Below are 27,408 nucleotides of genomic sequence, written 5' to 3'. Positions count from 1 at the left end.
TTAGCAGGGCTGGGCACAAAGAAATGCCGTATTAGTATTTCAGAGCTACATTTTTTCAGTGTACAGAAACACTGTGCAAAACACAGTTTTGTTTTGTTTTGTTTTATGTGGTTCATTCTATCAGACACCCTCTGCTCCCAGGTCCAGCTCTGAAGGAACAATTGCCTTCCCCTCTGGAAGAACAGAAACTAAGACCATCTCTGAGTCTTACCGGAGCTGAAGAGTGTGGCTCACTATTGCTGATCTGCCCCCAAATAAATACATACATACATACAGCAGGCAAGCAACCCTGCAGAGGAGGCCAGGAAGGGCTTGGGCTGGAACACACCTGCAGAGCCGCTCCCCACACACTAGCTTTCAACATCCCAGCAGCACAGTAGCGCTGAGGACTACACAATAGTGCTGGAGTCCCAAAGCCTGGGGACTCTCCTGGGGCAAGTAGTCCTCTCTCCAAACTGCCTCATCCACAGCTAACGTGAGTGTCATGTCAAGGAGATGGGGTCATCAGCCTGATCAGGACACTAGTCCCTGCTAGTTAGGGACTTCTGTGTGGAACCCCTAACTCCTGACGTGATGGTATCTGGAGATGGGGTTTTGAGGATAGTAACAGGGCTCTCATAACAGGATTAGTGCCCTTATCAGAAGAAAACATAAGAAATTTCTCTCTCTCCCTTTCCTTCCTTTCCAGCCACACCTACCAAGGAAGGGCCATATGTAACCAAGCAAAGATTTTTCACCAAATACTGTGATGCCATCTTGATATTGGGCTTCCAGTCTCCAGAACTGAGAGGAATAAATTGGTGTTGTTTAAATTACCTGGTTGATGGCATTTTTTTATGGCAGCACAAGCTAAGATAGTCTCCAAGCTTGAAAAAGAAAGCATCTCTGAAAAGATACCTTGCTGAAAGTCAGGCATGCAGCAGGGCATGGCTAATCCTGGGAAACTGCAAGCAGTTCAAGTCTGCACTTCAGGAGATGCTTTCAATGTGCAGCCACACCTGCCACCTCAGTCCTCATAGAAATGCTGCACAGGAATCTCACAGATGCAGAAACAGACACAGCAAGCTCAATGACTTGCTCGAGATCACTCAGCTAGGGGCCGGGCCTGGAGTGATTCCCAGGTGTAAACTCTACCAGAGTGCTTCATCTATGGCCTTATAATCTCACCATGTCCTGAAAACCAGGGACTGCATGAGGACAGGTACACTGTTCCTTGTTAGGTATTCAGTTACCAGTACTCAGTCTCTATAATTTCTCACAGTTGAATCTTCATGACATAATAGAAGACTAGAGCAAAAATTCTTTTTTTTTTTTTTTTTTTTTTTGGTATCGGGGATCGAACTCTGGTCCTTGCACTTGCGCGGCAGGCAGCAAAACCACTGAGCCAAATCCCGGCCCTTGAGCAAAAATTCTTAAGGAAGTTAGCCACTCATTTAGCCAAGGATAACACACATTAAATGTGAACTCTACATAAATCATGTCCACACTGGAAAGTTTAAGACCATGGCATGGTAAAAGTCTTTTATAACTAATTTAAAGCCATAACAAGTGACGTACTTAATGATTTAAAAATTAAAAGATGTGCAGGGGAAAGGTCACATTCAAATACAAACTAAAAAATCATCATTAAGGGTTAATCTTAATATATAAAGAGCTCATAGAAGTCCATAAGAAAAAGACTAACAAATCATAGAAAGTGGATAAATAAAATGGCCGACGACAGTTTAAAATACAGTTAATTTTAAACACATGAAAGATGCTCAAACTCACTTGTAAAACAAATGAAAAGCCAAAATTATAATAAGATATCACTTTTATCTACCAAAAGCACTATAACCCTATGAGAAAACAGGCTCTCAAAACAATTCTCATGTCAGTGAAAAATGATTCGCTTATTTAGGGAACAATTGGACAATTTCTCTGAAAAGGATAAATATACCTATCTCTTGACCAAACCATCTACCCCGGTAAATTTATCTTAATACTATAGCTATACACATATTGAAAAGAAGGTACAAACAAAAGTATTCCCTGATAAAAAGAAAATGAGTCTGTCCAAAATGTATCTGTTGAATCCTAATCCCCATGGTGATGGTATGAGGAGGTGAGGCCTTTGGGAGGTGATTTAGGTCAATGAAGACAAAGCTCTCATGAATGGGAAAAATGACCTTCCTTATAAGAGACATCCCAGAACCTTTTTGTCCCTTTCCCATTTGGCACAGCAAGAAGATGGCCATCTATGAACCAGCAGCAAATTCTCAGCAGATGCTGAATTTAGTAATACCCTGCTATTGGACTTGTCAGCCCCCAGAAGTGTAAAAACTAAACCCCTTCTGTTGTTCCTGAGTCTCTCAGTCTATTATATTCTCTTATAGCAGCCCCAGTGGTCTATGGCAGCCCCCCAACCCAAATTTCAAGGCAGCTTAGGAGAAGCCTACTCTCAACACACCCCCTACCTTTCAGCATGTGAGAGCCAAGAATGAGTGCTGTCTCTTTTCTTAGAGCTAGTAATACACCTTACTCTGGTAGAATACATTTGTTATAGAGGAGTTCCAAGAAGATGCAGACCCCAGTGATACTATGTTCTATGCTAAGATTAATCCTGTCTTACCTAAGACATGGAGACACACACACACCTGGGGCCCCAAGTCTGACAACAACCAGATAAGAGAGAACATCCCTTCTGTATAAACGTCAGATGATCTTGGAATCACACAACATTAGAAGTAGAAAAGGCTTGAGGAGAATCTAATTCTTGCTACAGTGAGAAAACTGAGGCTTGGAAAAAGGGGGGTGATTTATCTCCACACAGAGATAGATAAGGTGGTGGCATAGCTATGCTTATGAGTTCAAGGCTCCCAGCCACCCTCCAGCTGTCCCTTGTGGCCTGACACTATCCACCTCTTCCAATCATCTAAGCCCAGACAGGAATGTGGTAAAAGCCACAGGGCTAATTTTAGGACTCAAAGGCAATTAGTGGAGAGCTGACAAAATCTGAGCTGGGTGAGAAGTCTTGTGCTGACGGAAAATAATCTGTTATGGTATGTTAGCTCAGAAGGCCTTGCTCAGCCAGTCCAGGGCCTCTATCAGCTTTTCTCCTAGAAGATTCAGGCCCTTGCACTGCTTCACATAGAGTCTGGTGAGTGCTGAATTAGAGTCACCATGAGCTGGTATACAGCAATAGGAAAATGTATTTTCCTTGTCTTCTCTGAAATTCAATGCCAACCAAACCAACTGGATACCAACCAACCAACTAACCCCACTTCCTCTGCCCTCCCCTCCTATCACTCTACCCATCTCTCATTCTCCTTCGGCCACTTTGACTTCCTCTTTGTTCCTCAGACATGACTGGCACACTCCTACCTCAGGGCCTTTGCAGTTATTCCCTCTGCCTGCAAGTTCCACACATCCAGATGGCTCACTCCCTTACCTCGGTCATCTCTCTGCCCAAATATCACCTTCTCCATGAGGTAGTCCCTAACTGTAATCCTGCCTCAGCCCTCAAGTTTAAAAATAGTACTTTTTTCATTCAAACACGTGCTTAAATTTAAATTTAAAATGAATGAAATTTAAAACTCAGTTCCTCATTTGACTAGTCACATTCAAGTGTTTAATATGGCTTTTGGCTATTATAACAGAGTACAGCTGTAGAACATGTCCATCATCACAGAAAGTTATACTGGACAATGCTGATTTAGAAACAAGTTACCTTGTTTCCTTGTGAGCTGGAGATAAAGCAGGAAGTACCTACAAGTGGCATAGTCAAGTATAAGGCAGGAGCAGCTAGCAATCACCAGACAAATGGTCAAAAGGAAGTAAACAAGGAGAGGAGACCTTGAATTCAGCAAATCTCAGGGCTAAAATTCATCCCAAGTGACTAAGGCCCTGCTTCCAATATACAAGTCTAAGGATTCAGATTTTTGAAAATTATTATATGTAGGCTTACTTGATACAACTAATGGATGTCATGGTTTAGACCCAACATGCCCCCTTAAAAGCTCAACTGTTCCAGGATGGGCTTTTGGAAGGTGATAAGATCATGGGGGCTCTGGCTTCATTAGTGGATTGATTGATAAGGTTGTAACTTGATGGAGGTGATGGAAATAATGATGCCATTACTAGGAGGTAGCGCCTGGTTAAAGGAAGCAGATCATAGGGGCATGAGCTTGGGGACAGTATCTGGTCCCTAGCTCCTCTCCCCCCTCCTCTGACTCTTTCCCTTTCTCTCTTTTCCTGGATACTGTGAGGCGAGAAGCTTTCCTTCACCATAACCTTCCACCATGATGTCTCTGTCGTGCCACAGGCCTACAGCATTGGAACCAGCCAACCACAGACTGAATTCCCTGAAACTGTGAGCCAAAATAAAACTTTCCTCCATTAAGTTTTTTTTAAAGGTATTTAGACACAGTAACAAAAAGCTAATACAATATGCAAAAAGATACAGATTTCAGTTTCGTCAATGTTTTGTCAATGTTGAAATCCATATAATCACCCCAAAACAAAATATAGAACATTTCTATTACCCAGAAGATTTCCTCATTTCCCTTTCCCAGGTCTCTATAATTTTATGACTTTAATAACCAGAGATTAATTTTTTTCCATTTGTGAATTTTATACAAATGGAATTATACTGGGTGTGTATTTTAAGTCAGGCTTCTTTTGTCAACGTTTTTGAGATTTCATCCATGAGAGTGAAGGCATCAACAGTCTTTATTGTGTGGTCTTGGTGTCTTATTCTACTAACTTGATTCACAGGCCTCATCATGAAAAGTTTTTAAAAAATTTAATCTAAGGGCCTCCTGCTGATATCTGGATTTTACATTTAGGTTCCCAAGAAAGATGGCAATCGTTGGTACAAGGAACAGATGACAATGGGATCTAATCCTCTTCCCTTATTTAGGAGCCCATCTGCCTTCATGAGCTGTACCTTCAGGTCAAGATCAGAGCACACTGAGTGGAGGTGGACGATCTCCTCAAACAACCTCCGTCAAGGTCTATGGCAGCTAAGAGGGCTAGTCCAATCATGGAGCAAGACTGTGTTTGTCAGGATGTCTCCACACAACTCTGCACCTCTTCCACCTAGCTCCCCATCACTCCCTCCCAGTACCCCAGGCACCAACAGGAGGATGTGAGTTGACATCTGCAAATCCAATTCCATCTTCTGGTTCTCATTTTCATATAAAATAAGCAAATCCTCTTTCTAGCTGGCCATCAGCCTACAACAGATCTTAACAGAAGAGACACCGAGGTTCTGTCTTGTTCCCTCCCACCACTCCCATTTCCCCATTTAGTTTCAACTCAAAGCATCTGTATTTAACATATTGTGCACAGGAAAATCTTGTGTAGAAATAAAATTTCAGTAGCACCGAGTGTCACATCTGATGTTGAGCTTCTTCCTTATCAGAGGTGACACCAGCAGTTACAATTCTAAGTCACAAAGAACTCTGGCTACTAACACCAGACAGAGGCCAAGTCGGCAGACCACCTCCCCTCCCTTCCCCCACAGACCTTTGCTTTCCTTTTCATAAGACGCAAGGCAGCAAGTGGGGGATGTGGAAGCTCACTTGCTTATGCCTGCAAAAAGGTGTCCTTTGCCTTCCTAATGAGGACAAATTCCCAACCATTGTGACGCTACATGTGTTCAAGTGTCACCCAGGGAAATGCTAGTGCTGGCTGAATAAGAAATGAATATCGATTTAGGGCCCCAAGTGAAATTAAAAGTCACTCTTGTCCTCAAAACTTTTTATCACCACCCTCCCCCAACCCCAGCTGATGACAAAAGCTGGCAGATGTGGAGGAAATTACGCCAAGCACAAGCCCTCAAGTTCCCCTGGTTATTAAATTATGTTGACAGATTGCCAGGGATTCACATTCAATGGCTTCACAATTTGGGAATTAGCATCAGACCATTTGGATGTCAGGGATGTCAACCGCCGGTGTTTAGATAAACAGACACCAAATCCCGGGGTCACTGGGAGCCTACAGGCAGACGGAGAGCCTTGGTCCCACATTTTCTGGTCAGGATGGCCAACCTAACAGGCGAGGGCCTGCAAAATGCCGTGAAGGGAGCAGATTCTGGCTCTGCAGGGACCATGAAGCTGAGGATGATGCCACAGCCCAGGAAGCCACCAAGAAGGGCACAGCACTATCAGCTGAGGTGCTACGACTTCCTCGGGGACAAAGCGGTACTTGAGGTACTTGGTGGCTACTCCAAGATGCAGCCTGGCTTCTGTTAAGTGAGGCATCAGACTGATGTTTTCTAATACAAGATAAAGAATCCAAGAGTCTCTGAAACCAGCACTGATTCCTGAGCTTCTCTGTGAAATGTGAGATGAGCTATCCTGCCTGGGCTCATACCACCCCCCGCACCCTGCCCTCAGTGACCATGAGGCATTTAAAGGGTTCCCCAAACCAGGATGAAGCATCACATCCCCTCTGCAAACCCCTCATAGCATCCCCTGAATAATTCTGCTCTGCAACAGGAGTAAGACCTCCTGGCTGCCTACTTTTGCTCCCTATGTTATTGGCCATCACACGGCTTCCCCAGAATCAAACTATAGAGTTCCTCAAGTAACAAATATTATAATACAAGCCAATACTACCTGTTGCCTCCAATTAGAGATGAGGCTATTTTCTAAGTGCTTAATATGCAATTTAATTTTATTTTAGACATAATCATCTCAAGATCCCTGCTAGGTGGAAACTATGACCCTAAAGGAGAGGTCACCCTCTAAGGTCAGGTCATAGAGCTAATAAGGGATATTGAAGGCAATCTGTCCATTTTAAATTCTACTGTCCTATTTACCTAAAAATGTTTAGAATACTCTTCCTCTAATGTTGCTTGACAACTCTGAATTTCAGTTTTTGCCAAATAAAGGGAAAAGAAATATAATTCACAGTTCTAAGAATACTTGCTTATACATTACAAAATGCCTTACAAATCGGAATTCCAGAGAAAGATAGCGGGATGAATGCATGTGTTCAGCTATTGCAACCCCACTAAATTGTACGGAGGGATTTTTTTTTTTTTAAGGGGCTGAAAACAAAAGACTAAGAAAACAGGGAAAGACAACAGCCATCAAATTGTGTGTGCTAGGGAGAGATACATGACAATGGCAACTGCCTTCCTGGATCAAGATGTGTTGGAGCCCAAGGGCAGAGAGGGGAGGTGGAGAAATACATGTTCCTGCACATCCCTAATTCCCCAAGCTGCAGGAACAGATGTTGCTAGGCATTCCTTGAATGGGGGCAAAAGAGGTGAACCTAAAAGCAAGAGGCTTCATTGACAAGGAAGCCCAGAGCCCTCCACCTGCTTAGAATGGCTGCTGTTCCAGCAGAGGAGGAAGCATCTCATCCCTGAGAGCAAAGGAAAGGGCCTCTAGGCAGGGGACATCAGGCTAAACTCCACCAAGAGGATTAGGGAATCTATCTATCTAGTCTGGGAAGGGAGAACAAAGAAAGTGACTTCAACTGCATAAATAACATAAAATACACAGACTTACAAGGGAAACCAATTAATATTAGCATAAGGTTAATTGAATATAAAAATTATGCTGTAATAAGTGTTTCTCGATGAATTAAATTGCAAAATCTGAGAGCAGATCTAATAAGTGTAAGTTGTAATAAGCACAAGTAATATTTTGAGATAGCTCCCAAAACTAATTTCAGATGAAAATACCTGATTTTCATTGGTGACAAAGTCATAACACTCTAATATACCATTATTATTATACTAATATACCACTATTATTATTATTATTGCTTAATTTTATGGTTGAAGAACAGGCTAAATTTTGAATAGAGGTTAAATGAACATAAAGACAATTTCTCCCCAATTCAAGTTAACATATCCCCTAAATTCCACAAATATAGCTAACTATGAAGTTATTAAAAACCACCACCTTAGAATTAAACAAATATATATAGCACACAGTAGGTCCCCAACTTACAAACATTTGAGTTGCAAACTTTCACAGGTGTACTCTGTAAGATTCACTTTGTCGGCTTTCAAACAAATCCAACTTATGAATGTTCTCCCAAAACAGAACTCTTTTGTAAGTCAGGGACTTACTATATACATTCATACGTATGTATGTATTTTTTTTCCCAATAATCATCACACTTTTGGAAATTCACTAACACAAAAGACCAAAAACAAATAGAAAAAAATGCCACTTGGCAAAAAATGATTGCTAGAGAAAAAATGTTTAAAAATTATTGTTAACATCAGAAATAAGTGATACTGTAACTTTTGAATAAGAATATTGCAACAATGAACGTAGAGCGCCATGTGGTGGCATGTATCTGTAGTCCCAGCTACTCAGAAGGTTGAGGTAAGAAGATAGCAAGTTCTAGCCCAGCCTGAGCAACTTAGTGATTTAGTTAGACCTTATCTCAAAATAAAAAATAAAAAGGGCTGGGGATGCAGCTCATTGTGAAGGTTCTGGGCTCTACCTTCAATATCCCCCCAAATATAACATATATAAAAATTTATATATAATAGATAACACATAAAAGTTCATATGTATGAATATATATGTGAATAGATAAAAAATATATATGAATAAAAGTTCTCAGGATTGAAAAACATAACAGAAATTAACTCAATAAAAGCACCAGAAGACCAGAAAATAAAGTTGAGGAAATCTCTCAAGTAGTGGGGGAAAAAAGACAAACAATAAAATATGTGAGAACATTAGATGACCAGTCCAGAAAGTTAAAATTTGAAAAACAGAAAGTCCAAAAAGACAAAACAGAAAAAACAATAGCAAAAAAGAAAGTAAGAAAATCACTAAAATAATCTCAACAAAGCTTCCAAAAATAAAAGACATGAGCTTGAAAGTAAAAGGGCCTGAGGACCTAGCACAATTGAGGGGTGGGTGGTGCAGTACCCAAGGATAAAAACCTGAATTTCAGAACTCCGAACACAGCAGAAGATGTTACAAGCTTCCGGAAATATCTCTTTTAAAAAACACACAAAGTATTGATTATTAGAGTAGCATAAGACATCTCAAAAGCAAACCTTGAAATTTTAAGCATAAGCCCATTTCCACCCAGATAAACTATCATATAATGCATGAAAACAAAATATATTAAAGCATGAGATATTCAGATATTCAAAGTCTCAAATCTTTTTCTTTTCTTTGAATCTGTTCTCAAGAAGCTATTGGAGGATGCATTTCTCCACCAATAGAATAAATCATGGAAGACAACAACACAGGATACAGTGAGATACATCCCAGGAGAAAAGCGAAAAGAATCCCCAGAATTCCAAAGCAACTGTGGAGCCTACCAAGAGTGGGCCAGCCCAGATAGGAAACAATGAGAGACATGACAAAAGCCCTACTCAGAGTAGGAAGTCCATAAATCATGCCTGGCGCTGGAAAATAAAGCAGCAGCAGCACGTGCATGTTGCTTAGAAATGAGGACATTGAGGGGGCTGAGGGTGTAGTGCAGCGGAAGAGCACTTGGCTAGCATATGCCAGGCCTAGTTCGATCCCCAACACTACACACACACAAATCTTAAAAGAAGAGATGTGGAAGTGAAAGGAGTTATAATTGGTTGCCTCTATGGAGAGGATTTTTCATAATGAATCTTGTAAATTGGCTGTTTATATATGTGTCTAACATGGAAAAACTTGAAAGCAAATATAGAGAAAATACTTCAGGGCAGTAATTTCTGCCTGTATCAGTCAGAGTTCAATCAGAGAAAGAGAATTCATGGGAGATACAGATGTTTGCTGCAAGGAATTGGCTGATGTGATTGCAGGGCTGACGAGGGAAGGCCCAAGTTCTCAAGGCCAAGAGGCTGGGTGCTTGAGTGCAAACAGAAGCTGCTGTCCACAGGTGGAATTTCTTTCTCAGGGAAACCTCACTTGTGTTCTTAAGGCCTTCCAACTGATAATCAAGAATAAGCTTCTTTATTTAAGCATCAACTGATTCCACATGCAATCACATCTACACAATCCCTTCAAAGCAACACCGACTAGTGTTTGGTTGAAAGGGTGAGAACATCTGATCATCATACCGAGTGACAAATTTACACTCGTGGTCTGTTCATGAGTGACCCTGCATACACTCACCAATGTCAGTCACCAGCCAATCTGGATTGTTTCTCAGACTTGTAAATACAGGACTCCTCTGAAGAACCTACATGGGCATGTTGGTGAGGCCAGAGCCTAACTACCTGACCCTTTAAGACACAATGTGCAAAGTACCTTGCAGAACACACTTTTATGCAGATTACCTCTGCCAGCTCCTTACGCAAATGAACAGTTCAACTTTTACTTCGAAAACAGGAAAAAAAAAAATGCCAAGAGCTGGAACTACAAAGGAAAAATAAACGTGGAACTCATTTACCTCCCCCCAAACCTGTTCAAACTGATCGTGAGTATCTCAGCACAGAGGGATGCCAAGGCCATGGGTGATGGGGAGCAGTCTGGGATCAGCCCCCTTGGTCCTACCTTTCTCCCATGCAGACGTCAGTGTCCGCAGCAATGTTCCGGGAAACCTGGTTGGGGTTCCCTGAAAGATAAACTCCTGCTGCTTAATCCCTCCAGCAAGCCATACTAGTGACTGCCTGGCACAGTCAATAGCCTGTACAGAATGAATTTATTCAGTCAACAAACTCTTAACTGATTTCCTCCCACATGTTGTAGGTGCTGGGAAGACAGCAAGCCCAACGTTTAAAGACTTTCTGGTCTGCTCCTCAAAGAGTTTCCGTTCTGGTTGTCTATTGTATAAAGTCAGAGAGACAAGTAGACCAAAAAAAAAAAAAAAATCATCACACTGCAGTGTGCTAAGAACTACCTCATCCATCAGCATGAAGTGTCAGAGAACACAAAAGACACACACCTCAATGGGGCTCGGGGGTGTTTGGGGAATTGCAACTGGAGAGGGGAGACACAGAGTTGGCTAAAACAAAACAGAGTCTGGTACACAGAACCGAGGCCAACACTAACTTCACCAAGGCCCCTTTCCCTGCAGAGGGGCAGACGTGTCAAGAAGTGTCACCTCTGGGCAGCTGCTCCCTCTTACAACCCTCCCCCACTCACCCTCCTCCCTCTTTGAAACAGCCAACTGTACAGAGAATAAAGGAGGTCAGGGAGCCCCTCCTCACGGCTGACCTTCAGAAGCACCCAGAGCCACGCTGGTTTCACGTTCTGCTTGTCCTTGGAAAGTTCTTTACAGAGAAGATTTAGCCACTTTGGTCCCAGAATTTCTTAACTCCTTCAGAGGACTGGGATGATGAAAGGCCTCACTTTTAAAAAGTTAAACATTTTTACACAGTTCCCCAAAACTACATCCCAGAAAAGTATCCAATTTTTCTTAACACCAATGGCTTTGTTACCCGATATTTGTATTCTAATCACAGGCAGAATATTCCAGAGCAACAGCACTGCTCATGGGAAAGAAGGATGGAGCGCAAGTAATTTATAGGAGGAGCCCTTGTTACTAGAAGAACTTATTCTCCACTCCTTTGCTGTGCTAGGATGTGTTGTGTGCCTCGTATAAACAGGGATATTTCACGCTAAGCTTGGGAAATAAAGCATTCACTGTGAGTCTGTCCACTAGCTAAACAATAAACAACCACCCCCAAAAGAAACCCCAGAAATCTTAAGAGAATCATGTTGTTCATATTATACTTAGGAAAGTGCAAACTGTTTCTTTATTCAAAAGAATTTGTTCTCAAAACCTCATACAGAGAACAAAGAGTTAATTTAGTTTGTCCTCTCATTCCAGATGACGAAACAAGTACCAAGAGATTAAGTTTCCAAAGGTCATGTATAGATGTATTTGAATAAGTATTCAACCATGATACACAACATCATCTTTGATAAACACCAGTATCCTTAAATACACAGATGTCCCTACAGTAGGCTGGGGTATGGAAAGGAACAAGCATGTCTTCCTTTCTCCCTCCTTAATTTGTGTTACCCTAACCCAGAAGCTGCCTAAGATGAGTGTTTATAGCACCAATCTAGGCAAAAATCTCCAAGACCACTGAGAATATGGGGGTGGGAATGTCACTCCCATTCAGCAAATTATGGGAAAGTCCTAGACTTAGAGTTTATTCTTTTATGAGACTTTGTCTCTGAGCCATATTTCCTTCATCAGAAAACAACCAGTTTTAAAAGCCTTTCGACCCTTTACATCCTCAAATTCTGAGGTACTTTCAGAGGCAATCCACAGGCCAGAAAGAGCCCTCAAGTAGTTTTCAAGAGACTGGGTTCATTCACTGTGTGCCTCTGACACTGACCTCATGCAGTCCGGAGTAAGAGGTTTTCTTTATTTAGCCAAGGATTTCTTTGTTTTAAAACGGTGGTGGGTCTAACACCTCCACCTACATCAGAAATCCCATGAAGGTCTAGTAAGACATAAAGCTAAAAAAAAAACCACTTTTTCATGGTAGAAAATGTAAAGAGGCATAATAAACCGAATAAAGTAACATGGCAGATGGCCCACAGAATCATATACTGATTAAAATACAAGTTTCCAGAGGGAGGAAAGAGAACCAATCAGAGACTCCTATACTGTCATTTCCTAGGTAACGCTTGAAGCGACAAGTCACACTGTGGGCAAGAGACCAAAACGATAAACTGCCCCTACTCCCAGAGGCTCGGAATGATGAACACAATCAAGAGTCAGAGCCACCAATGGGCACTTCACGGCTGTTTCTGGAAACTTCATGAGTTTAGCCAAGTTTCAGCAAAAGTTCCTCTTAAAGCTATCTACCTCTGCTGATAGCTTTTATATTTAGCTAGCCGGGTACATTATCTATTTATAGTGTAACTGAACAGGGCACACTTGGGAAAATAAAACCACCCTTCACAGCAACCTGAAGTATTTATCCTTTGTGGCTCTCAGCAGGATTCCTACCTGGCCTAGCAATGTGAGGTCTTTAGTGACCGAGCACGGCCCCTATATGCGCTTGAACTGTGTAAAGTGTAACTTTGATCAGCACTGACATATTGTGTTATCTGTAAAATAATCCCCAAAAGTGCAAATTTCTATCACCCGCATAAGCGTTCTCATGATTCTTCATTCCTCCCTCATCTCCCTCTATCTTTAGGCAACTGTTATCTGCTTTCTGTCACTATAAATTAATTTGTATCTAAAACCCTAAACAATTGGAGGCCTACAGTATATATGGAGTTCTTCGCCTTATTTTCTGGTATCCACCTCAATTACCCTGAGATTCACCTGTAGGCAAACCCGGTCCCTGGCCCCAAGTTGGGGCACCACCAGTAGCTGGCGCACACGGCCGGCCTCGCTCCAGGAACCAGAGCCACTTTGTTCCTTCCTGACCTGGGGCAAAAGAAGCACAGATGAATAATAAAGCAACACAGAGTCAGCTCAAGGCGCAGGCAGCCAGGAGACCCCTACCTCTGTCAGGCAGAGGAACCCCAGCCTTTGGCTCACCTCGCTTTTATTCACCCAAACAGGGGCACAGCAATCAAAATAACACAGCATTCATGTGGTTTCCAATATCCATTAGTACATTCTCTGGTAAACAACTTAATGTCAGCTGTCTTAACTTTTCCCTAATATACAGTCACCCTTGAGTGCAGTCTTTCTCCTTTGTGCTCACAGAGGAAGCCAATTAATTAGGCCTTAATTCTCCTCTGGTCCTTGACATTCATTCATGACATAAAATGGATGAGTAGTATCCCACTGTATGACTACTACAATGGGCTTATCCATTCATCTGTTGCTATACATTTTTCTAGGTTGTTTCCAGTTTTTGATGTTAGAAATAAAATTACAACGAACATTTGTGTAAGAGTCCTTGTGCAGATATATACTTTCATTTCCCTTGGTAAATACCTAAGAATGGAATGACTATGTCAGGCAGTAAATGCATCTTAAATTTTTTAAGGTGCCTCTTAACAGTCTAACAAAGTGGTTATACTATTTTATTCCCTCACCATCAGAGTATCACAAGCCTAGCTGCACCACACATTTTTGGTCTTTGGGATTTTTTAAAATTAGACATTCTCATGGGCACACAGTATTTTTAATTTGTAATTCTCTTATGACTAATGATGTGGAGCACCTTTTCATGTGCTTATTCACAATTCATTTGTTTATTATTGTGGACTAAGTACTTTTCCAATTGTCTGATTATTTTTTTTAAAGCTATCCTTCATATATTATGTATATAAAAATTTTGTCCAATATATGTGTTGTTTGTACAGTCTTGTCATTTTCTTAATGTTATCTTAGAAAACCAAAGGTTTCTGATTTTGATGAAGTCCAACTTTCAGTGTTTTGGTTTGTTTTGGGGGACACATCTTAAAAACTGTTGCCTATCCCAAAGTTGTACCAGTTTTCTCGTTTTCTTCTAGAGATTTTTAACTTTGGGTTTTTACATTAAGACTTACAGTTCATTTTTCAGTTAACTTTCGTATAAAGGTTGACGTTCTTTTTGTTCACATAGTTGTCCCAGTTGATCTAGGCCTCTGTGTTGAAGAGATCTTTCCCCACTGAGTTACCCTGGCACCCTTGTTTAAAGCCAGTCAACCAGATATGTGTGGGTCTATTTCTGGGCTTTCTGTTCTCCTTGAATTCACTCAAACCAATAATAATCCACTTTTATCAGCACTGTTTCCTTTTAGAAGCTTGTTGATTCTTGCCTATGACAAATGAAGAGGTCAGTATTGCTGAAGTGATGAAATTATTCTGTCTGAAGTAACAAGAATGAGACACAGCAGATAGTCCAAGATGTTGAATTTCTACCATTCTTTGTATGATGCTGAGGATAAAGTGGTGGGAGGACATTGGAGACCTTGACCATGTATGATTTTTTAAATGTAAGTCAATACGACTCCCAAATGGAATTTAGAGTTATGCTTGACAGCACATCATACGGGAAGATGAATCTCTCTATTGCTGATAGAGGATCCAGGAATTATAGGTCATTACACAAGAAAGCCTATACCATTACCCAACCTGAGCTCATTTCCTGAACGGTTCAATACAGCCTTATCTTCCAGCACTAAAGATCCTGAAAGATCTTGCCAGCTCTTCTCTAGCCCAACAACATCTGTTAACATTCATTCAATAGTTATATCCTAAGCAAATGCCTACATCTTTTTAATTTTATTAATTTAACTTTTTACATTTTATTAATTCTGTTAGAAGATACCATTATTGTTCACGTTTTACAAAGAAACTGAGGCAGAGAACAATTAAACAATTAAACACCCCACCACAGGTCCCCTAGTGAGAAAATGACCGAGCTGGGCAAGATCTGTCTCCCCGACTGCAGCTGCCGCATTGTTAACCCCAGTGCTATCCTGCCTCAGACCACTCGTCTGGTATGGAGTAAACTTTCAGAAACATGCTCCAAGGATGAGGTGCTCACTTTAGAAGACCTGAGGCTGACAAATCTTTACTGTCTCGCCATCATTTCCTTCTGTTAAGTGTTTCCTGCCAGGGTTGCCATGCAGAAACTACTGGTAGGGGGAGGCTGAGGAGAAGCCAGGACTGAACTTGAGATGACAAAAGAATGCAAAGGCAGGGGTCCTTGTCTTCAGACAGACCATTTTTAGGAGTGGTCGAGCTGGGGCAGCAGAGGCTGAAAAGTCAACGCCTGGGTAAGAAGTGGCAGCCAAGGAATGACTGAAGGTGCCAAGAGAGGAGGGATGGATGTAGCAGTGAGATTCCCAAGGAAGTAGGCATGTAGAGAGCTCAGGAGGTTAACTGTAGAGAAGAGCGAAGTGCTGGGTGGGAGGAAAGGGTGAGGGGATGGTAACTGGGGTGCATGCTTATAATCCCAGGACTCTGGGAGGCTGAGACAGGAGGATCACAAGTTGGAGGCCAACCTGGGCAACTTAGTGAAATTCTGTCTCAAAAATAAATTTAAAAGTGCTGGGGCTACAGTTCAGTACAATAGTCCTAGGTACTACAATGTCCAGTACCATAGATAGATGGACAGTTGGATGGATAGATAGATGGAAGAAAGGATGGAAGGAAGAAAGGAAGGAAGGAAGGAAGGAAGGAAGAAGGGTGTGGGAAGAAGGCAATCTCCATCCTCCTACAAGTTACAGACTCACGGAGAGTGACATAACAATACTTGAAGAACATATAAATGACTCCTACCAACCCAAATTAGAGGCCAAATAGTAAACACTGTGCAAATACAAATGCCCAGAAATCCAACATTCACAGGGCCTTCATAGGCCGGAAGGTCTGTGAGAAAAAGATCTTGCTGTGGACTTGAAACTCAAGCCTAAAGTACTCCTTATAAGAGTTTCATTTCCAGCTTTGCTTATGAGAATGTAATCTCACCTGAGGCTCCCCAAAGCACACAGACCTCTCCAAAGGTTCTTCAGAGCACCCTCCTTCTCAAGAGTATTGCATGCTCAGTGAAGCTCGTTGCCCAGGTGCTCCCACGGTGGAAGAAGACTGCCCTGCCAGACACCACCTTCACAAGCAGGGACCCGAAATGAAAAAGCCAATGATGGGCTGCCTGCAAGATGAGCAATCAAGGAGTTCCCTATTACTGCTGGGGTGAAGCTGCTTTGTTCCAGAGTGGAATTTAAGGCAAAAACAGTGGGGAGACTGACAAGCAGAGGTTTTCAGGCAATATTCAAAGACAAAGAAATAAAATTTTGCTAAGCAATTTTTCAGATTTATAACACGTTAATTTTTTCTTTTCTTTTTTCTTCCTTTACTTTCTTCTCTATCTTGCACCTTTTACTCTGAGGCTCTTGTGTAAATAGAAAACAAAGATATGAGAGAGAACCTGTTGCTTCTGTTGCCCTCTGCCTACAACACTCCCCTCCCCCCTTCTCCACCGTGGCAGGCCTTGCTTGTCCTTCAGATGTCACATGGAGGCTCTGCCTTCCTGAACGTTCCCCACGTAGCTCCCCTCTCCCAAGCTGATACAGAAGGCTCCTCTCTGTTCTCATGTGAAGGTCTCTCCCATAGCCCTTATTACCATACATGTCTGTATCAGCTCATGGGACTCTCCCAGACTGCGAGCTGCTTGGGAGCAAAAGCTGAGGAATCCTTGAGAAGTAAAAGGCTCTGTAGAACAATGAGAAACACCCAGCTTTTACCAGTACCTGACTTTGAATCCCAGATGCCTAGACAGAGGGTGTGGAGATGAGCAGATATTCAAATGCTAGCAATTATTATTATTATCAACATATAGCTGTATCAACACATGATCACTGAAGGAGACTGGGTCCAGACACTGGCCCGGAGCTCAAAGTAAAAAAGTCACAGTCCACTCAAGGCAGAAGGTAACAGGTTGGCAATAGATTGAGACAGAAAGTTCAAGGGAAAGGATGAGCTTCTAGAGCCTTGGAATCACAAACATCATCCTCTTCCTTTGCAAAGCATGTGAATTTATAAAGCAATTCCACACTCATTATATCATTTAGTGCCTACAATCTCTGCTGTGAAGCAGGTGGCACTACACCCATTTTACAAATGAGGAAGTTGTTCTCACAGAAGGGAAATTATTTCCTTACAGTCGCCTGGCCAAAAGTGGTGGGTGAGGCTTAGCAGTCAAGCCTTCCAACAGCATGTCCTGTGTTCTCCAAGTGGCCCAAAGTTAGCTATAGCCACCTGAAGCCTATGAGAGAATGTGCCAGCCTCACCCAGGAAAGCAGGGCAGGACCTCCAGAGGTCAGGGGCTCCCCAAAGTCAAGCATCAAAGCAGCTTCTATAGCCAGAGGAGATCAAGAGGCAGGAAAGAGGAGCCCAGTCCAAAATTACTTTGGGGCCTGAATTGGAGTAACTGATTAGCAATTCAGAAACCTCAAATAGTAGGATGTGAAGAGCCAACCATGCCTGTATTCTCCACGCCCCACCCCCAAAAATGTCAACCAGAGGAGTACTGTCTTCTAATGCCACTTATTTAAAATAAATTGCTCATATGACCCTTATTTCATTTTATTATTTTTGGTACCAGGGATCAAACTCAGGTCCTTGTGCTTGTGAGGCAGGCAGTGGAACCACTGAGCTAAATCCCCAGTCCCTGATATGACCCTTATTTAAAATCTTTGACAGAAGCAATGTCACCACTTTACATACAAGGAAACCGAGGGTCAGTGAATGCATGGGATGTGCCTGTGGCCACCCAAGTAAGAGACAGGGAGAAGAATGACACCTGAGGATGTCTGCTCACATCCCCCACCACACTCAGCAACAGCACTAATCCCTACGGTGCCTGTGATTCCACGCTCCCTGCAACCCCACCCCCCACACCCTTGTCTTTCTTTGTGTTCCATCTGATGAAGGTCTTTTAAGAGACAGGCTAGTGTGGGCCCCTGGTCAGCCGCCCGGAATGCCTGTGTGATTGGGGCAGTGGTGGCAGGAATAGCCACAAGGGCCAAGGCTGGGAGCAGCTGGGCCTGGACATCTGCCTCCAGAGCAGCTCTGCTTTCCAGAAGTAGGAGGAGGAGACATTCAAGAGGGCCAGCCCCAAAAGCCAGTGGACAGCAGGGCCGTACAGGTCCACGGTACCAGAAACAGCCCTGGACAAAAAGACAAGAATTCAACTCCAGACTCTGCCACCAGCCAGCTGGCAACCTCGAGAAGATCACTTCGGCTTTCAGAGCACCATGTCCTAGCAAAAGGGAGAAGCACAACACCTTCCCTCCTTACCAGAGTGGGGTGGGTGGGGTAAAACAGGAAGAGCACGATGTTCATTTTAAAGCAGCCATTGTATGATGTAGACATATATCAAAACATAATGCTGTATGCCACAAATGTATTCAACTTTTACTTGTCAACTAAAAATAAATGAGAAAGGGCCAGGGATTTAGCTCAGTGGTTTCGCTGCCTGCTGCACAAGCGCAAGGACCCGAGTTCAATCCCCGGTACAAAAATAAATAAATAAATAAATAAATAAATAAATAAATAAATAAATGAGAAGTAATGGGTAAGGTAGTCTGAGGATAATTAGAATCATGTTTCTGAAACCTGCTCAGTTTGGTTTACAACTTTTCTTTCATTCTATAAACAAATAGCAACCCACTAACACAAAGCAGCACTGTGGCTTCTATGTCACAGCACTGCCCACACAACGCTCACTTCCAGAACTGCGGTAGGTGTAGAGTTTGGAAAGCATTTCATTAACCAAACAAAGCCATTGACTGCAGGTAGTGAGGAACCAGGCTTATGCCATTTGCTTATGAATCCTCATAGAGATTCCCTGGTGCCCTCTTCTGGGTTAGGCTGGCCCAGTTCCTCCTCCAGCAAAACCCTGAGGGATTGGCACAGTTAGGGATACCACTGAGGCTCAGAGCCAGCTGACTTCATGGTTAGGTAATTTCTAACTGTAAGTCTTTCTTACTTAAAACTTACCCACTTTTGCAGTTATTTTCACTCTGAGAATTGTGCAGCTGAATGAAAAAAGCAGCCAAGGGAATAGGGTTGTAGGAGGGAAGATGCAGCTTCTGAGAGAACAGAAACTTAATATAAAAATGTAGCTCTGTAGTTGAAGCAAAGACTGAGGGATTGACTGGAAGGAAAGTTCATGCCATGCAGGCCTTAAAAGACCAGCTACCCTGGTTTTGCACAGGCCTACATTCGTAGCCTGCTTTCCACCAGAAATAGAAAACTCCCCGCATGCAGCTCGGAGGCATACTTTCCCTGACCTGTGTGTGTGAAATTATCAACCTACTCCCAACCATGCTTTTCAAAAAAATTTTTAATCAGTTGCCAATTTATTTCAAATTAAGCACAAGTTCCCACTTTTCCCTAAAAACCTTATAAGACCTGGCAACACAGGTCCTCACAATAGGACAACTCCAGGCAAAGCTGGAACCACAATTGGGCGCATGCTTTCCAGTTGCCCCAAACCTGGCCAGCTGCTCTTATTTTTGATTCAGGACTGGCTCCTGCCCCATTTGAATATGTGACTCCTAATTTACATGAAGCATTATGGATGAATATTCATTCGGAATTACTGAAGCCCAGAGGTTAGGGTCCTGGCTATAACCTACTGGCTTCTAAAACTTCTAGTGCAGAATAAAGGAACCAGAAGACCTGGAATCAAGAAACCTTTGACTACGATCTGGGAGCATTTTATCTGCTGTGTGTCAGCCAGCCAAGAGAAGGCTTCCCCTTGAGGGAAGGAGGAAGGGGATTCATGCCGCTTGAAATTGAAAGTCCGTTTCTTAACCTCTATTAATGCTGAGGGTAAAAATAAAATAAAGGAGATGACTACAAATAGGATTTTAAAATCAGAACTGATAAAACTGACTTAAAGAGTGCAGTAGGTGTGTGTTTCCCAAGGGCAGGGCTCATATGGAGTACAACCATGGAGCTCTTCACCCTCTCTGAACCCTACCAGGGGCAGGGCACTAACATGTACACTGTGGCGTAGAATTTACATTGGTGAGATTCTCCACGTGACAGCATTTGCACCATGGGATAACGAGAGAATGTTCCCAGCTGAAAAACAAGGAAAGCCTTGCCTCTGCAAGGCTGGTGAACAGAGTCAGCCATCTTATACCAAGTTAGCCCTGAAGGAAAATTAATTTTTAATGCCTAAGTAAATGAATGTGTCAATTGGTGTAATGCTGAAAATTCCCAGCTATGAACATTTCTTAAAGTTGATGCACATTTCCATCCCCTAAAAAATGCAGATGTTAACTGAACTTGTATATCATACTCTGTGCCTTCATATTTTAAATCAATTCAGAATGTGACAGAATGAAACATGGGAAAGCAAGTCTGATGGAAGGAGAGGATGGAAGAGCCTAAGACCCCTGGCAACCAGGAAGATCAGAGTAGGAGTTCAGTAATTGGGAGAAGTGCACAGGAGTGTAATAAATAGTAATATCTGCTTGAGCAAGCTCTACTTCTGAAAATAACTAAATGACCTAAGTAGGCACATTTCTGCCCTGGCATCCATCCTGCCTGTCATCGAAATATAAGAGAATAAGCTTCAGGCCAACTACAGTGATAAATACTAGTTAAGATCCTGTGCCTCATGAAAGAGATGCCTCTAATCTCAGCTTAAAAGGGAGTAAGGAAACAAGTTAAGGCAGCACTTCGATGTCTGTACCAAATGCAGAACGTCCCACTTCATTTTCATCATCCCTATAACCACAAACACAAATGCAATAGATCACCCCAAAAGGAGTAATATATTTTTCTAAAAGTAAAATTAAAGGTCTAATCATTTTAGCCTTATACGACATGGTGTGTGCAGCCAGGCGCAAATCAAATCATATCCTGAGAGAAGTGCCCATATTTTACATTCAAATTGCTATGAATTTGTATACAGAGAATTATTGTAATGACAGATCTTCATCTCCTAGTAGCCAAATCAGTTGCCTTCTGTGAAGATCACTTGATAAGAGACTATAAAAAATTTCTTTTCTTGGCATACTTAAGGGGAGGAGGAAAAAAAAGAATCAGAGGTCAAGTAATGACTCTTATTCAGAGGACAAAGCAGTCAAAGACACATTTTAATACAAAATTGTGTTCTCTAGTTTCTATACCCAAAGTCAGTTGTATTAGAAAACCTAATGTGAATAGATTTATTTGCTGTATTGATGTGAAAAGGAAAAAAATACAGTACTCCTTATTACAGCAATCACTGAATAAATACAGAACAATGAAAACAACATAGATTGGATCATAATGCTACACAAAAACAATCCCATTTCTTTTTACCAAAAATAAAAGACATCTTATCTTAAAAATAAGCAAAGACCTAAAGAGAGAGTCACAGAACCCAGTACCAGCTTAAATATTTGGGGTCTCTTTGTTTTGCCCAGTGCTCCACTCTGCCAAGTCATCTATATCCCCATAGCATGTTCTTCTGGACCCCTGAATGTTACATAGTCTCTGAACCTGCTCACCTTCCCCCAGCAAACACGTAGTAAGAGGGAACTCAGGAGCCAAAGCCGCTGGTAAAGATGGTTAAGGATGAAGAGGGACCTTACCACTTCTGGGAGCAGCCTGGTTGAGAGGTCATGGATGGCTTTGACCACTATACATATGGATGACAGAAGGAATATCACCCCCAGGATGACACAGGCTCTGCAAAAAACAAAACATTGATAGTCTTAACCGAGAGAACTCCATACTGCTGAAGACTTGCCACAGTTGACTATGACAAGGACACAATTTTGCAATTGAATTCACACTGCCATACTTGCAGAGTAAGCACCCACACCCCCAGGATTGATACAAAGCCACCCCTGGGAGTATACAGTTCAGGATTCCATCACCAAAGGCAACCTCGTGTGAAAGGGGCTCACCATCCTGCAGCATCTAGCAGCATGTCACAAATGTGAGGAAGGGTCTTGCAGGTCACAAAACTCATCTCCCTTGTTCTGGCAAACAGGGTGCTTCATTCCACAAAGTGGAGGGTAAAAAGTGTAATAGCAAACGTGGGGGGGCTCTGGCATCAGATATTCCCAAGCTCTACCATTTGACTTGCTACAAGATCTTGGTCAAGGAACTCAATATCTTTTAGGTTCCAGCCCCTTGCCTTTCAGATGGGAATAACATTTCCTACCTGAAGATAAAAAGAGATAATGCACAAAACATAGCAAAGCAACCCACTGTTAGCTTAGATAAAGGAAATATACTCTGCATGCTTTTTTCAAATAAGATGGGAGAGACATCTTTGGATTTTTCCCAATGACAAAAAAGAGGAAGAATTTAGCGAGTGTGAGTGGTAAGATAGAGAATTAAAAATTAAATTAATTTAAAAAAATAGAAATGAGAGGAGGAAAGGAGGAATGAGACCAATCAAGATAGCCACCACAGGAGGAGGCAGGAGCAAGTTAGGAGCATAACCATGGATGATGCTACAGGGTACAGAGCTGAGGATATGGGGACAAGGAAATCTATAAGCCTCCAGACATAGAACATCTGATGACCATACAACAAATCTCTGGAGAAATAAAATGATAATAAACATGAGGAAATGATAATGCTAATGCAAGGGACTGAGAGACACAGAGACAGAATAAATGAATTCCCATCCCAATTTAATGCACCATCATTTGGCAGCCTACGCAACCCTCTTCCTCCAAGCTATCAAATAAGACCATTTTTCATTACCCATTTTGGACTCCTTTCTCTGGACTAACAGCATGGTCCCAAACTGCTCACTAACTTTGAGGTAGCACCTCAAATCTTAATAAACCCATGGACAGACACATCCCCAAAATTTCAGAGTCAGGACTAAAGGCAGGTAAAAAAAAGCTCCATAGAATCCACTTAGGGATGGGGATTTAGCTCTGGTTTTGCCGACTGTTGCGCAAGCACAAGGACCTGAGTTCGATCCCCGGTACCAAAACACAAAAAAAAGAATCCACTTAGTAGGCTTCTCACCCACACTCTAGTTTTATTCTTCAAAGATAAGACGAAAGGAAAGAATCATTGTAGGTTGGATCAAAACACAAAAAGAACATTGAGATGGAGGGAAAAGTAATGAATGAGCTGGGGATCTTGGTGGAAACTTGATCATACGGATGAACTGCCATGGGTGCCATGCATCCTCATAATGAGCCCCAGGAGAGAAACACACACACTCAATGGGGAGAAAAGATAATGGAGACAGTAAGAACACGCTGATTCAGCTAACCAGCTAATACAGACAATGCACCTAGGACTGGTGTTAAGACCAATAAGGGACAAAAGGGATTCATGTGAAAGCAAGGTACCCCTACTGGAGGGCTCTTGAGTAACTAGGGACTGGAGCCAAGGCAGGAATCTCAAGAGCTTGTGAATCAATGCTCTTAAAGCAACTTGTTCGTGACTACCAAGTTCTCCACTGAATGCTGACTATGGGTCAGCTTGGAGTAATCTTTTCTACCTATGAGCAAATGAGCTGTGAGCAGTTCCAGTACAGAAAGACAGGCTAAAGTTAATCTAGATCTCCAAGATAAGTTTTGCAATGTTTTTCCCAGCCCCAACACTGCACTCACCTTGGGAATCGGAGATGTTTGTTGTTTTGTTTGTTGTTTCTTAATCTTGCCCGAGGGCCACTCTAAGTCAGTTTTATCGGAATCTCTAGGGTGAACCCAGCCTCTGCACTTGTTTAAAGGCTTCCAAAACAATTTTTATGGGCCATGGCCTGGTCTAATTCTAATTTCATTCTACTGCAAGGCCCAGTCCCAAGTGAGGTCCTGTTCCTAAGGAGCTTCCACTATGGAGTACAGCACATAGCTCTCCAGAACAAAGGCATGAAGGCAACAGTCATCCCAGATGGTGACGAAGTGTTGGGCCTTGTCCCTGAGAGATGCCCCTGCCCCTTTGTATGTGTTTACTGCTCAGCTTCTTCTCCCTGAGAAATGAGTGGAGCAGCCACACCTGCATGCTAGGCCTTCTACAGGTGCCTTGTCATTACCCCCTCATCTCTATACTTTGCTGAGGGAAAAAGGAAACAAATGTCTGTACAGGGGATGTCTGTGATGCTCCAGAATCTATCTTTAGCCACAGCACTACAGGCATGCTTCTACCAAACACAAAAGTTGGGTTTCAATTTTGTGATATTACTTAAGGAAAGAAGTATAAACAATTCAAGGAACTTGATACATAATTTCTGCTTACATATCTTTAATCAAAGCTACACTATCTTCTATGCAGGTGCTCCATGTGCATCTGAAGTGGACAGAATACACTAATTTATCTGTAAGTTGCCCTGCATGGAGTCTAAGGGCTATCAGTCACTTTTCAATGGGGTAGAGAGGAGGAAAGAGACTCCACACTCTACCCAAATGCCCATGGAATGGGCTATACTGTATAGTAATTCTGAAATATAATGAAAATCAAAAGAAATTTATAATCTGGCATAGTGAAGTTTTGCATTAGTGTAATCATATTTCCTTCACGAATCTGCCTATGAATGTTCCAATTTTTTATAAAAGAATATTTTCCTCTTCTTTTCAATGGACTGCAAATTAGAAAACCACAGTCACCCTTCCCTCAACACTTCTGGAGCCAGTGTGGTACAGCCTAGCTGCTCTGACAATCTAAAGAAGCTATTAATAGCAGAGAGCATGATGCTATTTTTTAGCACTGTATTAATAATATATTGTGTTTACACAGCAGCTTTCCCCACAGGCTCTCAGAGTTTCTGTCTTGGCTCTTAAGTCCCATGGAGGCCATTCCCCAGACCCAGATTTTCATTTTTCTGCTATTTTATGGACAAGGAGGGGGAAGAGAAGCACGTTTCATAAACTCAGGAAGTCAAGGTTTGAGAGGCTACCCAGGAAGGAATTCAAAGTCCACCCAGCTCCACTGACACCCTCCCAGTGGTCAAGCCCAGTCAACCAATCAGCCACTAAAAGGCTCTGACATCCATGTCACATGCTCAGCACCACCACTCTGCGACCACCGGGATCTCCAGGATGCTGTCAAGATTTAATTCAGGAGCAAACACTGCAGATGTGGCTGCTTCTGCATCTGTACATGTGAGCAGCTTCCAAGCTTGGGAGGTGGAGAGTGGAGGGGCAGCTGCTCCCTCAGCACACGTGGCCTTTGCCTGAACAGGCTGGCCTGGCAGGTGACAGGAGCACTGAGAAGTAAGGTCACCAGAAAGAACACACTGTTTCCTCTCCTGCCCATGCCCTGGAGGACAACTCTGAGTCAGAAAGAGGCGAATGAATCACCACTCCCTTCAACATAATCCCCCAATCAATTCACACTAAGACAGCGTAAGCTCCCATGGGTCCAGAGGCTGTCACAGTGGGGCCCACAGATGAACAGCATCCACAGCACCCAGGGACCTTGTTAGAGAAGCAGATTCTGAGTAAGTCCACCTCAGACCCACTGAAGCAGAAACTCTAGGACCCAGAAATCTGCATTTTAATAAGCTTTCTGAGTGACCCTGATGAACAATGTATTAAGACAGTTAATGTCTGAAAGGCCAGCACAATCCAGAGAAATGATCAAAGTCACTTTAAAGAAATGATTATAGATGGTTAAACCTAGTTTTTTCTGTTGTTGTTCTGCAAAAGGCTGTGAATTACTAATTATATACAAGACTGTAAGTCTATGAATGACTTAGAGGCATTAATTTTTGCCTCTAAAATTATAAAGGCAAAATCTATCAGGCATTCACATCCAAAATGAGGCGAGATGAAAATCTGGCTCCTTGTCAACTGCCAGTTTATCAGCCCCCAGCTCACATTTATGAAGCCTGTCATACTAGTTCTAAGTCATAAGTCTTGTCATACTAGTTCTAAGTGATTTTCCCTCAAATCAAAAGAGTCATGAATGAGAAGCCTCTTCCACAACTCTAATATAAAACACCCCCAAAACACAGAGCAGCCCTGGCCATTAACCAATTACCTTCAGTTTTGAAAGTGCTTGTTTTACTTTCAATGTCATCTCTAAAGCACTTGCCTGAGAATCAACAAATAGGATCATATCAAATTAAAAAGCTTCTCCACAACAAAAGAAACAACCAATGGACTGAAAAGAAAACCTACAGAATAGGGAAATTTTTTTGCCAGCTATTCCTTAGACAGGGGACTAATATCTAGAATATAGAAAGAAGTCAAAAATTAGACCCACCTAAAATAAAAGACCTAAACAAACAATGGACAAGTGAAATGAATATACACTTCACAGAAGTACAAATGGTCAATAAATATATGAAGAAATGCTCCACATCACTGCCATTAGAGAAATGCAAATTAAAACAACACTGAAATTCCATCTTACCCCAGAAAGAATGGCCATCAGCAAAAAATCAAATAATAATAAATTCTGGTAAGCCTGCAGGGGAAAAAGGAACCCTTCTGTATTGTTGGGGGAAATGCAAACTAGTACAACCACCATGGAAATCATGTGGAGATTACTCAAAAAACTAAAAGTAGATATTCCATTTGACCCAGCTATTCCCCTTCTAGGTATATTCTCAAAAGAGTTAAAGAAATCATATTACAGTGATACATGCATACCCATGTTTATAGCAGTACAATTCATAATAGCTAAATCTTGGAAATAGCCTACATGTCCATTGACAGATCAATGGATAAAGAAAGTGTGGTATTTAGACACAATAGAGTACTACTCTGCTATAAATAAAGATAAACCTGTGTCATTTGTAGGAAAATGGATGAATCTTGAAACCAAATGTTAAGTGAAATTAGAGACAGAAGCTTAAATATCACACGGTTTCTTCTACATGAGAAACCCAAATTATAAAGAGCAAAATAAAAGATAATAGGGAAGTAGGAAGATGGACCTATCTCAAATGAGAAGATCAAGGGGGATGAAGAGGAACAGGGCATGAAAAAAGGAATTAAGATGTGTTATGGACATGCAGAACTCCACATACGGAATATAAACATTACATAACGCAAACATGTACTGATAAAAAATCTAAAACAAAGCACTTACAATCTGGGCATTCAAATGTGAAACAAATTATGAAATATAAATCAGGTGATATGAGGATACACCCAGCAC

The 27,408-nt window shown here is 42.0% G+C and overlaps 1 protein-coding gene across 1 annotated transcript in view; it reads right to left on the bottom strand.

Moving 5' to 3' along the window:
- Window positions 1-27,408, bottom strand: part of Tmem163 (transmembrane protein 163) — a 239,085-nt gene that overhangs the window by 12,929 nt on the left and 198,748 nt on the right. The window contains exon 5 of the mRNA XM_004836102.3: window positions 21,918-22,014. Within this exon, the coding sequence (XP_004836159.1) occupies window positions 21,918-22,014 (97 nt within the window). The remainder of the gene's footprint in view (window positions 1-21,917; window positions 22,015-27,408) is intronic.

This window comes from Heterocephalus glaber, unplaced genomic scaffold (genome assembly GCF_053883595.1).
Source record: "Heterocephalus glaber isolate CG9 unplaced genomic scaffold, H.glaber_assembly_v1.0 deba00000347, whole genome shotgun sequence".
Lineage (NCBI taxonomy): Eukaryota > Metazoa > Chordata > Mammalia > Rodentia > Bathyergidae > Heterocephalus > Heterocephalus glaber.
Note: the sequence above shows the minus strand (reverse complement) of the source record. Positions and strands in the feature narration are given on the sequence as shown.